This window comes from Musca autumnalis, unplaced genomic scaffold, assembly GCF_047663935.1.
Source record: "Musca autumnalis isolate F117 unplaced genomic scaffold, ASM4766393v1 scaffold_3, whole genome shotgun sequence".
Taxonomy (NCBI): Eukaryota; Metazoa; Arthropoda; class Insecta; order Diptera; family Muscidae; genus Musca; species Musca autumnalis.
Genome location: NW_027411866.1, coordinates 153,599,062 through 153,614,276, shown reverse-complemented (window position 1 = coordinate 153,614,276; position 15,215 = coordinate 153,599,062). Strand labels below are relative to the sequence as shown.

Genomic DNA, 15,215 nt, shown 5'->3' with positions numbered 1-15,215 from the left:
AGTCGATTATTGAGGTGCATCATTTTTAATGCTCACATTAAAAAGGACCATTTTTTACGGAATACGTTTGTATGCCATCTTAACGACAACTCCTCGGTCTACAAAATTGTTTTTTGAATTGTTAAAAAATCTCAACTCGTTTCCAAGTCATCAACGTTTTCATTTTTTATTTCAGGTTGCATAATTTTTAGTGACAGTCACTGTACGTGAAAAGGACAGTTAAGTGGAGAAGTGAGCACGCAGTCTTTGAAATGAGAAAGCTAAATAAATATGCCATTTACTCCATCTACTGTGATTTTTGACGAGCAGTGACAACCTACAATGTTATGAAGATCCAAGGGAAGTCAGAGAAGTTATGTCGGAGTATAAAGAATTATATGAAAACGATTGTGCAGAAAATGAGATTTCCACCCAAAAAGAGGTTATAAATTTAATGATTATTATTCGTAAGAATGTAATGCCAACCAATAAATTTCTTCATGAAATAGAAAACATAGAACAATTCTATTTTGGACAATGCACAGGTAAAAATAAAATAAAAATAACCATAGTATGAAGGGTATATTAATTTTGGTTTTCCGTTTGCATCACTACCGTTTGCAACACTATAAAGTATAAATATTCTTTATCAGGGTAAAAATTCGGATTCGATCTATGCATTTCCGTTCCTCCGTCTGTGGTAATCACTCTAGCATCCACAAAAATAGAGATAGAATGCTAAAATTTCGGAAGATGAGCCCTTTGTTTGCAGTTCAAGTTTTGGTATAGCCCCCATATAACGGGACCGCCCGATTTCCTGTATTTTGAGGTTTTCATCTACATTTTCAGATCGAATTAGGTATAATTTTGCATTTATGTTGCCAAGTTTTGATATAGCCCCCATATATCAGTACCGTCCGATTTTAGGTATTTTGAGGTTTTCAGCTAAATTTTCAGACCGAATTAAATATAATTTGACATTTATGGTTCCCAGTGGTCAAAAAACTTACCTATCCAAAATTGTGGACATAAGCCCATGTTTTGGTATAGGCCCAAATAACGTTACCTCCCGATTTCAGGTATTTTCAAACTTTTAGCTGACCAAATTAGCTAAAATTAGGTATTTGTGGTTCTCAGTGGTCAAAAGACTTCTCTGCCTAAAATTGTGGACATTGGTACTTTCGTAACAGCAAGAAAACTAATTATTCTATATTAGTTCAGAATTTTATGGTTCGGTCCGGCGGAACTTAAGGTAACAACACATTGAGAAATTCATGCTTATCTAAGCCTGAATTTGTGTAGAGGAATAAAGAAATCCAAAATCGCAATTGAATTAGGTAGTACCTGGTCTTCATTCATTTACTTTAAATTGAGCGTATGTCATGTCTTTAACTCCTAACAACATCTTGGGGTAGGCCAACGAGTAACAATCTGAAATTACATGCACAAAAATATTGAGCGTGAAGCAAGCAACAGAAGTCATTGTGTTTCTACCTTTAACTTCAATTGATATCCGAGCCTAATACTGCACAGAGAAGTGGGATGTTTTCCTATGAATGAAATTGCAATTTTAATAAGAATTTGTATACGGTGGATTTTTATATATGCACCGATAGTGCTTATAAGCGGGATTTGTATATAAGCACTGCTTGTGCTTATAAACGGGATTTCGATATATGTATGAATCCCCCGCTTATATGCACTGCTTTGCTTGCATTTTCCACAGTGCTTATATCCGGGAAATACTGTATTTACTTTCGGAAATGGAGGTATTTTCTTAGTAATAATAATAACAATAATTGCCTCTCTCGAAACAACTAATAATCGTTGACAATTTGTATGTTTTTAATTCCCTTTAAATAATTTCAATGCAAATTAAATTGATTGTCGTAAATAAAACATTTTAGAACTTTCAAATATTGATAAAACTAAAACATAAAAAGTCACAGTTTGTGAAAAAAATTAAAAAAATTGTTTGACGCTACATAAACGATTTTTGGTACATGGATTGAGGAAAAATTCCGATTCTTAAATCTGTTCGAGATACTAATTTTGGATATTGCGCGCATTATGGCGTTATGGCGGTTACAATTCTGATTATTAGAAAAAAGTCTTATAAAAACGCTATTCATTATATCGAGAAACATTGTTAATGTATGGCTTCCTACATACTATATGTTTACTGAGGTCCCATCACTTTAGTGAAAAAGTTGTAAATTTTCGCGGAAATTACGAAATAATTCAAAACAATTGGTAGTTTGCAAATTGTTTTAATAAAATTCATGCTGTTTATCCATCCGAAAATTATATAAAAATATGTACGTAATCTAAACATCGCGAAGATTCAAATGAAAATGAAAACTATACAAATCCGTTTAGTGGTTTGCATATTATAGCAAAAACAAAAAAAAATATATTGAGGAAATTTATAAAATGTTTGTAAGAGAAAATATTTATTAAAATTTATTTTGTGAGGTATCTCCTGTTTTTGTAACTAATTTTTGTTCGTTCGTCTATATTCGTAATAATTTAGGCCTCCATAGCTCAGCCCCCAGAAGACATTCATACCTAAGTTTTCGTATACCCGTTCCATATATCGTTAAGAATTCCTCATTTAAAAATCAGCGCTCTGCATTTGCGCTAAAGCGAGTAAATCGATCTACAAAATTTGACAATTCGTGTGAAAAGAATAATTTTTTTTACAAAAACAGGGGGTTAGTTGAAGAAAATGTAGTAAAAATAGGTAGGAGTTATTCTTCTATTTTAGTAAAATTTCACGCAAAAAATCAAATTTTTTTATATCACTGTTGGGCAGAAATGCTCGGCCTCATACACAAAAGTGTAAAAAATACATGAGTCTCTCGCAATTTGCCCACCATTGTTTTATATTCACTTTGGTAGTTTTGTTGAGAAGTGTGTTTTACTTGCTATTTGTTGTAAGTCAAGCTTATTCTCATATTTGTTGTTTTCAAATGTAAAAACAACAATTTTAAAACACACATCTCAACAAAACTACCAAAGTGAATATAAAACAATGGTGGGCAAATTGCGAGAGACTCATGTATTTTTTACACTTTTGTGTATGAGGCCGAGCATTTCTGCCCAACAGTGATATAAAAAAATTTGATTTTTTGCGTGAAATTTTACTAAAATAGAAGAATAACTCCTACCTATTTTTACTACATTTTCTTCAACTAACCCCCTGTTTTTGTAAAAAAAAATTATTCTTTTCACACGAATTGTCAAATTTTGTAGATCGATTTACTCGCTTTAGCGCAAATGCAGAGCGCTGATTTTTAAATGAGGAATTCTTAACGATATATGGAACGGGTATACGAAAACTTAGGTATGAATGTCTTCTGGGGGCTGAGCTATGGAGGCCTAAATTATTACGAATATAGACGAACGAACAAAAATTAGTTACAAAAACAGGAGATAACTCACAAAATAAATTTTAATAAATATTTTCTCTTACAAACATTTTATAAATTTCCTCAATATATTTTTTTGTTTTTGCTATAATATGCAAACCACTAAACGGATTTGTATAGTTTTCATTTTCATTTGAATCTTCGCGATGTTTAGATTACGTACATATTTTTATATAATTTTCGGATGGATAAACAGCATGAATTTTATTAAAACAATTTGCAAACTACCAATTGTTTTGAATTATTTCGTAATTTCCGCGAAAATTTACAACTTTTTCACTAAAGTTATGGGACCTCAGTAAACATATAGTATGTAGGAAGCCATACATTAACAATGTTTCTCGATATAATGAATAGCGTTTTTATAAGATTTTTTTCTAATAATCAGAATTGTAACCGCCATAACTTTTGCGCGCAATATCCAAAATTAGTATTTCGAACAGATTTAAGAATGGGAATTTTCCTCAATCCATGTACCGAAAATCATTTATGTAGCGTCAAACATTTTTTTAAATTTTTTCAAATGGAATATTAAAAAATTCTAACTTTTCCTAATGTGCACAAATTGTGACATTTTATGTTTTAGTTTTATCAATATTTGAAAGTTCTAAAATGTTTTATTTACGACAATCAATTTAATTTGCATTGAAATTATTTAAAGGGAATTAAAAACATACAAATTGTCAACGATTATTAGTTGTTTCGAGAGAGGCAATTATTATTATTACTAAGAAAATACCTCAATTTCCGAAAGTAAATAGAGTATTTCCCGGATATAAGCACTGTGGAAAATGCAAGCAAAGCAGTGCATATAAGCGGGGGATTCATATATCGAAATCCCGTTTATAAGCACAAGCAGTGCTTATATACAAATCCCGCTTATAAGCACTATCGGCGCATATATAAAAATCCACCGTATACAAATTCTTATTAAAATTGCAATTTCATTCATAAGAAAACATCCCACTTCTCTGTGCAGTATTAGGCTCGGATATCAATAGAAGTTAAAGGTAGAAACACAATGACTTCTGTTGCTTGCTTCACGCTCAATATTTTTGTGCATGTCATTTCAGATTGTTACTCGTTGGCCTACCCCAAGATGTTGTTAGGAGTTAAAGGCATGACATACGCTCAATTTAAAGTAAATGAATGAAGACCAGGTACTACCTAATTCAAATGCGATTTTGGATTTCTTTATTCCTCTACACAAATTCAGGCTTGGATAAGCATGAATTTCTCAATGTGTTGTTACCTTAAGTTCCGCCGGACGGAACCATAAAATTCTGAACTAATATAGAATAATTAGTTTTCTTGCTGTTGCGAAAGTACCAATGTCCACAATTTTAGGCAGAGAAGTCTTTTGCCCACTGAGAACCACAAATACCTAATTTTAGCTAATTTGGTCAGCTAAAAGTTTGAAAATACCTGAAATCGGGAGGTAACGTTATTTGGGCCTATACCAAAACATGGGCTTATGTCCACAATTTTGGATAGGTAAGTTTTTTGACCACTGGGAACCATAAATGCAAAATTATACCTAATTCGATCTGAAAATGTAGATGAAAACCTCAAAATACAGGAAATCGGGCGGTCCCGTTATATGGGGGCTATACCAAAACTCGAACTGCAAACAAAGGGCTCATCTTCCGAAATTGTACCATTCTATCTCTATTTTTGTGGATGCTAGAGTGCTTACCACAGACGGAGGAACGGAAATGCATAGATCGAATCCGAATTTTTACCCTGATAAAGACTATTTATACTTTATAGTGCCACCGTGGTGCAATGGCATGCACGCCCGCCTTGCACGCAGAAGGTCGTGGGTTCGATTCCCCGGCCAGGCAACATCAAACATTTTTCAACGGTGGCAAAATACCCCTCAGTAATGTTGGCGACATTTTCTGAGTATTTCAACCTTGAAAAACTTCTCCATAAGTGGTGTCTTAAGACACGCCGTTCGGACTCGGCGATAAACAGTAGGTCCCATATTATTGAGCTAAATATGAATCAGGGTGCACTCATTGATATGAGAGAAGTCTCCCTTGTCCCGTATGGGATGTTGTGGAACAATGTTTGTTTTTTTTTTTTGTTTTTTTTAGTGTTGCAAACGGTAGTGATGCAAACGGAAAACCAAAATTAATATACCCTTCATACTATGGTTATTTTTATTTTATTTTTACCTGTGTATTGTCTAAAATAGAATTGTTCTATATTTTCTATTTCATGAAGAACTTTATTGGTTGGCATTACATTCTTACGAATAATAATCATTAAATTTATAACCTCTTTTTGGGTGGAAATCTCATTTTCTGCACAATCGTTTTCATATAATTCTTTATACTCCGACATAACTTCTCTGACTTCCCTTGGATCTTCATAACATTGTAGGTTGTCACTGCTCGTCAAAAATCACAGTAGACGGAGTAAATGGCATATTTATTTAGCTTTCTCATTTCAAAGACTGCGTGCTCACTTCTCCACTTAACTGTCCTTTTCACGTACAGTGACTGTCACTAAAAACTATGCAACCTGAAATAAAAAATGAAAACGTTGATGACTTGGAAACGAGTTGAGATTTTTTAAAAAAACAATTTTGTAGGCCGAGGAGTTGTCGTTAAGATGGCATACAAACGTATTCCGTAAAAAATGGTCCTTTTTAATGTGAGCATTAAAAATGATGCACCTCAATAATCGATTAATATTTTCCAAATTTTTCGCTTTTTATGCAATTATAGTAATCAGAATGATGGAATTATTGGTCCCATATGGTTTTCAGTAGTTTTGTCAATGATTCCGACAGAAAAAATTATATTCATGACGTAATATTGGCATGATTGAATTAATGTCCCTTTGTAGGCAATTTGGCTAGAAATTTCTAGTTTTTGAAGTTATTTTCCAAAAAATGACCATGGAAAATCATTAAGGGTTATTGTAACGTGACCGTTTCATATATGTATTTCTACATGCATCCATTACCATCAACCACCACTTCACAGTCAGTATAGTGGACAAATTTAACTTGGGAGTAATTAACGATAACCACCGTTTATAATAATTCTCATTCACTTCGTGTAACTAGCCGAATATGTATTCTGGGTTTATTCACCGAAGTCGTCGATGACCAGCCGACAAAGTACGACAAGACGTGTGGCTCATCCGCAGTCTCGTTACTCGTTAGCTACGATTCGAACACGCTCCTAGTAAGCTCCAAGTCTCTTAGCAAGCTCCAGTCTCTAAGCAAGCTCCAAGTCTCTTAGCAAGCTCCAAGCTCTTAGCAAGCTCCAGACTCTTAGCAAGCTCCAAGCTCTTAGTAAGCTCCAAGCTCTTAGCAAGCTCCAGGCTCTTAGCAAGCTCCAAGCTCTTAGTAAGCTCCAAGCTCTTAGCAAGCTCCAGACTCTTAGCAAGCTCCAAGCTCTTTGCAAGCTCAACGCTCTTAGCAAGCTCCAAGCTCTTAGCAAGCTCCAAGCTCTTAGCAAGCTCAACGCTCATAGCCAGCTCGACGCTCATAGCCAGCTCCTAAATATTTACCGACCTTTTTCCCCCACAGCAACCCGAATGCCATCGAGTCGAGTCATACACCCGACGACCGCCGAGCCGACAACCACCCGAACGCATTACCGAACCACAACCGACAACTGCCGAGCTGACAGCCGCCCGATTGCCCAGAGCCGAGTCGTGTAGAGCCGAGTCCACCATTGCCGAGCCGAACGGTACCGATTGCCCCAAGCCGACAGCAACCCGAGTCTTGTAGAGCCAAGTCCACCACTGCCAAGCCGAAAGTTACCGATTGCCCCGAGCCGACAGCAACCCGAGTCTTGTAGAGCCGAGACCACCACTGCCGAACCGAAAGCTACCGATTGCCCAGAGCCGACAGCAACCCGAGTCTTGTAGAGCCGAGCCACCTCCGACAACTGCCGAGCCGAAAGCCACCCGATTGCCCCGAGCCGACAGCAACCCGAGTCTTGTAGAGCCGAGCCGAACGATTACAGAGCCACTGCCGATAATAATAACTAATATTGCATCCACTCTCCACACACATATATTATTCGTTCATCAAACACCAAGAGTTCACAATAAAGATTAAACTTGTAAACACTCGTGTTTTACTTAAGGTTTGTGGGTCCTTAGGTCGACCCTGGCAGCGACTGAGTTCACCTCAGCCCTAGACAAAACCACTCGTTATATTATGTCCAGAGTACGTACAAACAATCTAATCATATCTGGAAAGTCCTGTATTAGGCAGGCTTGTCCTATATTATACTAGTCTTTAACGGCGTTGCCTGATAGAGGAAAGAATTAGGGCATAGAACAAAATTTTGGCACTGTTCTTTGAAAATAGTTTTCAGAAATATTCTTAACAATGCACTATGGTCTCAATTCGAAATTTTCTGGCCAAAACTATTTCAGCATACATTTTGTATTGAAATTGATCATAATTTATAATAAATGTTTAAAAACAGCAATTCTTTAGTTTTTTCGCCAAAAATTACCAAAAATTGTCAAAATTCGTTGAACAGGATGGTCCCGTTGTGTGGGGTCTAAACCAAAACATTGACATATGTTAATAATTTTTGGTATGATTCTTATCTCCCAAGGAGTCGAAATACCAAATTACAGCCAAATCGGTCATAAAGTGCCGCTAAAACCCCCGACATATCGAAAATCGGTGGTACTATTATATGGGAGCTATTACAAAAGGTGGACCTAATTTCAAAAAAATTTTACAGCATTATTTTCTACGCTCTCAAACCCATAAATATGAATTGTAAGGTAAATCGCTCCATAAATGTAGGTATTACCGTTATATTTCAATTGGATGTTACACACAGTCACAACAGGAGTTTATAAAAAAATCACCCATATTAAAATACAAAATTCCACTTTATTTTAACTGTGGCAAATTAGAGCAAGAAATTACTTCTTAATTTAATAGTGCAGACGCCCTACTAGCTCCCAGAATCGATTTGGAGGTGGACAAATTTGGACATTTTTTTAAAAGTTTAAATATATTTAAAAATTATTTGTAAAAAATAATTTCCAATATACATACAAATATTGATTTTGCTACGCTAATTTTACAGATTTTTAGTTATTTTTTTAAATGTTATGAAAGTACTCACCACCAGCTTCCTGATTCATTATAAATTTGGTCTCATTTCTCTATATTTATGCAGCCACACAACACAACAAAAAGGGTATATTTTACTACACAAAATCTTTTTTATTTTTATACAAAAAAGTGCCAACTTTGACACTGCGCCAACTAACGGCATTTATCGGTATTTCCAAAATCTATATATTTTCGCATGATTTGAAGTGTTTTTTATTATTCAGCGCAAAAAACAGTTAAAATTTTGAAACTTCAAAAAAGTAGTTTTGGCCAAAAATTTCTTGTTTGAAACCTATGTGCAATGGCACGTGCTAACATCTTCCAATTATGATCAACATTGCCAATCATTAAATCTTACAAAATCAAACATTTAAGGTGGGTGCCGCAAAAAACTTTTCGACATCGATTGTTTTCATATGAAATAAAACGAACTTATTTCAATTTTTTCATGTGTTACAATCCACTGTCCGGCTTATGGTGGAAGGTATAAAAAGTTACACATTGTCGCCCGGTACCAGTTTCAATTTCTATAAATAACAGTGTGACTGTAAACATGTTTTAAACAGTAAACTAATTGGTTTTCATACTTGGTTCTTATTAAACAATTTAATTAGCCCTTCACTCTGCCATCCGTCCCTCCATCTGATGCCCATCTAAACCTTTTAATCACTCTAAAATTTAGAGTATAATGAACGATCATAACAAATTTAGTTAAGATATGAATAGTTACTTCGATTTCAAGGGTTAATTCAGTCAATTTTATCAGAGCAGGAGTAGCTGTCATCATTATAGTACTTAGGACCATGCCAAAATCATTGATGTTAGGACTCGTATGTCAGATATATATTCACTGGACAATAGCCGTAGACTATCCCCGAATTTTCACATACAATATCAGGAACCTACGACTTATCCTGATGACTTTATTTTAGTTTATAGTACTAAAATACGTAATTTTACAAAGTCCGATCTGGGTTGTCAATATTTTCCCTATATATGTTCACCATAGATATTTCAAAAACAGTTTGGATCGAGCATACATAATCTTCTGAAAGAATTTATTATGAAGAAACATCAATTAAATATATTTTGTGACCGCAGATAACGAAAATGTGAATAAAAACGGTAGAATATGGTCCTAAATCATATATAAAAAGCTAAAGTTTCGGGAGATGTTAAATATTATAGCTACTAATTTCTTTTGTTCAGAGACTCATAATGAAATTTAATTTGGAATATTTCTTCTATTGACACAATCCCCAAAAAGTGAAGTATTTTAGGAGATTTTGACTCAGTATGGAATAAATTTTAATTAAGAGTCTAAAAGTTTAACAAATAATTTCTACATATAATATTTAATTTTGTAACGTCATTTTCGTAACAAAGTGTTTTATTTAGATATATAGTTTGTTCTGAGACTTATAGTGAAATTTTGTGTAGAATATTTCTTATTTTATCAACTTTTATCTTAAACTAAATTTCATGTTACTTTCATGCATCAACCCGAAAAAAGAACAAAACTAATTTATTCAAAAAATATTTGGGTGTTTTGTTGGCAAACTTGATGTATATATTTTCTTGATATATATTGCAAATACATATTTCATTTATTCGGCGACTTATATTGAAATTTGATGGAGAATATTTTTGTCTTTGGCGTCTTCTATCTAGAATGAAATCTTGTGGGACAAAACTTAATAAACTCAGATAAAGTACAACATTAACCCTAAAACGTGATTTTAATTTTGGCAGATTTCTGGCGTTTAGGTACGATTTAGAGTTTTGGTGTATTCGGAGACCTATAGTAAAATTTTATGACAAATAATACTGTAGAATATTTTGATCTGATACGATCTCATTTTAAAGGACTTTTTAAACGTTTCTGAAAAAATGGACCAAAAAGACCCCTTTAGTGACTTGCATGAGGGTTAATTATTTCAATAAAAAGATACCCCGCATTGTTGTCAGTAATATTGCCAAAGACACTTTATACCAAAAATGCAAGGATTCCAAGGAATCTGATGTCGAATATTTCAAAACCTGTAGAATTGGGCGGAATTTGCCACGCCTATTTAGGTTACTTTTCGACGTAAACTTTCAAAACGCCGATACACGTGTCTTTTTTCGGTCCTCTTTCATAATCTGTGCGTGGTTTCTTGTAATTTAAAAAAAGTTCAATTTTGTTGTACAGTGTTATTAAGCTGCATCTAATATTAGCTCTTTATACGGAAATGTCACATTTCTAATCTATACTATAATATTAGATCAGCGTCGGGCGAGAGAGCGCCCACGGGCGCTCATTGAACGTTGCTCTCTCCACACTCACAAGTCAGCCAATTGAAAAAGCATGTACTCACACAATGACACCCCGTAAAGTATGCAATAGAAAAGTATGGTGCCTGACCCTGTATTAGATGCACCTTAATAATATAAACCAGGTATCGGCACTAATACAAACGCATTGTTTGCGGTCTCACGCATACGACTCTCTCTCGCTCTCTCCACAAAAAGCGTGTGCGTTAATGCATTGCTGAAATTAAAAATCATTGAAACAAGCGACGACAGAACCTTCTTCATTGAGTTCTGAACGAAGACTGAGTGGTGGTTGTTCTGTTGTTATTCTCACTAAGGGCACGTGTGCCCCTTTTTGCCGGAAGCTGCTATACACATAGACTTTAGAGTGATTAAAAGGTTTAGATGAGTGGTGGTTGTTCTGTTGTTATTCTCATTAAGGGGACGTGTGCCCCTTTTCGCCGGATGTTGATATAAAATAATAAAATAAAAATAAAATTTATTTAAACTACGCTGCGTTTTAGTGCATTCCGTCGACAATTTAGAAACATGATATAAGGAAATAATCATTGTTAAAAAATAAATTAGCTAAAATACTGCGAATTTTAGCACCAACTGACAGTCGTACAGCAATTTTAAGGACAAAGTATTTGTTAATATAATTAATCCTAGTACATGTTTTTTTTTTGTTTTTATACCCTCCACCATAGTATGGAGGGAGTATTAAATATGTTTTTCCGTTTGTAACGCATTGAAATTCTTATTTGCGACCCTATAAAGTAAATATATTCTTCATCAGGTAAAATTCTGAGTCGATCTATGGTTGTCCGTCCGTCCGTCTGTGGTAGAGTTGTATAGTTCATGAACGAACTAGTTCAATTTAACGATTCATTGAAAAGAGCGTATGAACTAGATCAGTCGATATAGTTCACTATAGTTCGATAGCTCACTGAGCGCCGACCGAAAGATCCACGAATAACGATCAATAAACGAACGATTCACAATCTAGTTCAGCATGTAATTCACACATGAATAAAGTGACGCCGTCTTCTGTGCTAAGTAATGCCTTCGTAATGTAATGAGTTTTGTTTATGTTTTGGATCAATGTGAAGTGTGAACCCCTATTTTAATAAATTTAATTTCTACATAAATAACTTTTGTAACATAACATACCCAATATATCAAATCCATGACTGTTCAATGTATGTACCTTGTTTTGGATAGAAATAGGAAAAAATAAGAAGAAACATACATTCATAAAGCTTTCTTCGCAGTGATCATTTCTACACACACACACAAGTTAAGATTTTTTGACAGCCACTTAAATGCAATTCTAATTACAATTTTTTTCCAAGGACGATTTTTCTATACTTAATGCAAGCTTAGTCTTTCTATAGGAATGGAATAAAAATATCCAAATGATATATTTTTGTACTTTTCTAATGTTTGCTCCTATTTAGAGTATGTATGAGCTTTCATCAAGCGAACGATTAAGAGCCCGTGGACGATTCCGATCCGTATGATTGCACTGCATAGAGAACTATGAACTAGATTACTGAACTAGTTCAGTTAAAAGAGCTAAGCTATTGAACTAGATCTTTTAAATGAACTAGATTGTACAACTCTAGTCTGTGGTAATCACTCTAGCATCCACAAAATTTTGGGAAAATGCGTCTTTTGTTTACACGCAGGTCAAGTTCGATGATGAGTTATATCGGTCGACGTTTTGGTATAGCCCCCAGTGAACGGTACCACCCGATTTTCGGTATTTTGAAGATTGTGGCCTCAATATCTTTCCGAAATGGCTGAAATTTGGTATTACGTCTTCCTTGGGGGTAAAAAAACTTTCCACCAAAAATTTGTCGGTTTAGGTTCAGGCTTACATATAGCCCCCATAGAACGACACCTCCCGATTTTCGGTATTTTGAAGGTTGTGGCTGTAGTAAACATTTCTCTATTTTATTGACTTGTCTGAAGAGAATCTTAAACAGAAAAATTTTACACACAAACACTTTTGTACCTATTATTGAAATATTTCTTGCATAAGAAAATATGTAAGATGCATAAATTTTGCATATGTACATATTATTTTTTGCATATGCAAAATTTATGCAGTTTGCATAATTTTGCATTTGTCATATGTTTCGATTGCAATTTAATCAGAAGCCAAAAATGTACCCAATCTCAAAATTTGACATGAATCGGACCAAAAATAGAGGTTGCTTAAAATTCCGCTGTCTACTTATAATCGACAAAAAGTGGGGAGAAGACTTATGTGCCTATAGTTAGAGCATACAGTCTTATCTCCTTTCTTGTGGACGGGACACAGGATATTCAGATTCCAATTGTCGGGTTCGCGTTCTTCCTGACAGATGGTGCTAACTAGCTGATCATACACCTCATCAGCGTGTCGCCTCCGGTTTTGAACAGGTTAATTATTCTTCAACCGGTTTATTGCTGTCATTACCTCATCTTGGCCGGGCGGTATATATCCAATATCATCTTCTTGAATTAAATCTGTGATATCTTCGTTGTCTTCGCTACCATTGGATACCAACAGTTTGGAAAAATGATCTTTCCATATCCTGAGCACATTTTACACTCTGGTTCATCTGAATAGAACCAACCAATTTTTTCCTACAAATACAGTTATATCTAACAATAGGAGAGGGATTGTAAATTATATTTTTGTGGACATGTATAGTATATAGTAGCCGATATTTTCAATGCCTTACATGTTTCACATATGCGTTATAACGGTGCTTTATGAAAAAATGGGGCCACCGTGGTGCAATGGTTACCACGTCCGCCTTGCACTCAGAAGGTCTGCGGTTCGAATCCCAGGCCAAGCAACATCAAATTTTCAACGGTGGCAAAACTCCCCCTCAGTAATGCTGGCGACATTTCCTGAGTATTTAAGCCTTGAAAAACTTCTCTACAAGTGGTGTCGTAAGACACGCCGTTCGGACTCGGCAATAAAAAGTAGGTCCCATATCATTGAGCTAATATGAATCGGCGTGCACTCATTGATATGAGAGAAGTCTCCCTTGTCCCATCTGGGATGTTTGTGGAACAATTATTATTATGAAAAAAAGCCAAAATATTAGCATATTTTAGTGGTTCACCGGGATAGAACCACCCTCAGAATTTACATAAATCATTTGTCGCATGTAATAAACCTTTAAATGCAACTATATATAATTATAAATAAAGGCCGTGAGTGTTGATTGCCAACAAATATTAGGCAAAAAATGTGTATTAGGGTCTTGGAATGAGCGGAAATCGATGCTTAGAGCTCCAAAAAATATTCTTGTGAGGAAATCGGTAGAAACATTTTATAAAATCAACATTTTATACAGAGTTGTGTTCAAAATTTACAAGATCACAAAAAAAATACATAGAAGTGACATTTGCTAGGTTTATAAGTCCGAAACAGATGAAATATGGTAAAGATAACGCAAATTTACGCCTTTTCAATTCAAAAATTAATATTCTATCTGAGGAAAATGGATGCAAATCGATGAGTTCCACCATGTTTCGTTGAATTTCAGAGGAGGTGGGGTACCTTCCCACACATTTCTTTCAAAAGCTATATGTATATGCCAAAATGACGTAGATATCACAAAAATCAGTAATGCATCCCATTTTTCCATTTTTTATAATCACAGTACAGGTCGCAATTTCGCTTCCAGAGAGGAAGAAACATACCGAGTTTGGTGATGGTCGGATAATATTTAAGATACGGAATGGGCAAAAAACCCTGAGATATACCAATTTCCTATTTATGGAATTTTATTTCCGTGTCAGATACTTCTGCTTCTGTTGGACATATTCCAAGGAGGGAGCTTAATAATAAAATTATACCATCTGAGCTTTAAATTAATACAAAATGTGCAAAAGGCGCCAAGCTATCACAATTTTAAAATTTTAAGTTTTTACTTTAATGACAAATACATCTTCTTATATTTGGTGTATTAAAGACATGTAAAATTCGATCAAGAATACCGACACAGCTTTCAATCAGTACCAAGTAGACGTCACACAGTGGTTCAGAATCGTTTTTTCCTGGTCAAAACTCTGTAACTTTTCAGACACATTAAAAGCCACCAAACTTGTTCTAGCGGTTGCAGAGGGATTCAAAGTCAAATTTGAAAATTTAATTTTTTTTTCATATTTTGCATCAAAATATTAGTGTTTTTGAGTTTTTTTATATGCCCTGGCTATTTAAAAAAGGTCAAACCCCAATAAACTAACCATAAAAATACAACAAATCATTTTTTTTGGAAAACAAATTTAAAAAAATGTATCAAAAATTTTTCAAATTTTTTTTTCAAAAAATTTAAATTTTTTTCCAAAATTGAAAAAAATACTCCTTGAGATATCATAAACCTCTTATAAAAACT

At 34.5% G+C, this 15,215-nt stretch overlaps 1 protein-coding gene across 2 annotated transcripts in view; it reads left to right on the top strand.

Moving 5' to 3' along the window:
* LOC141397966 (probable cytochrome P450 313a4) overlaps positions 1-7,176 on the top strand; it is a 71,445-nt gene extending 64,269 nt beyond the window's left edge. The window contains exon 8 of one of the 2 annotated variants that reach the window (XM_073975002.1): positions 6,958-7,176. In XM_073975002.1, the coding sequence (XP_073831103.1) occupies positions 6,958-7,161 (204 nt within the window). In that variant the 3' untranslated portion in view covers positions 7,162-7,176. Of the gene's footprint in view, positions 1-175; positions 200-6,957 lie in introns of those variants that run through there. The other variant, XM_073975004.1, reaches the window with a different exon arrangement.
* The last annotated feature ends 8,039 nt before the right edge of the window (positions 7,177-15,215 follow it).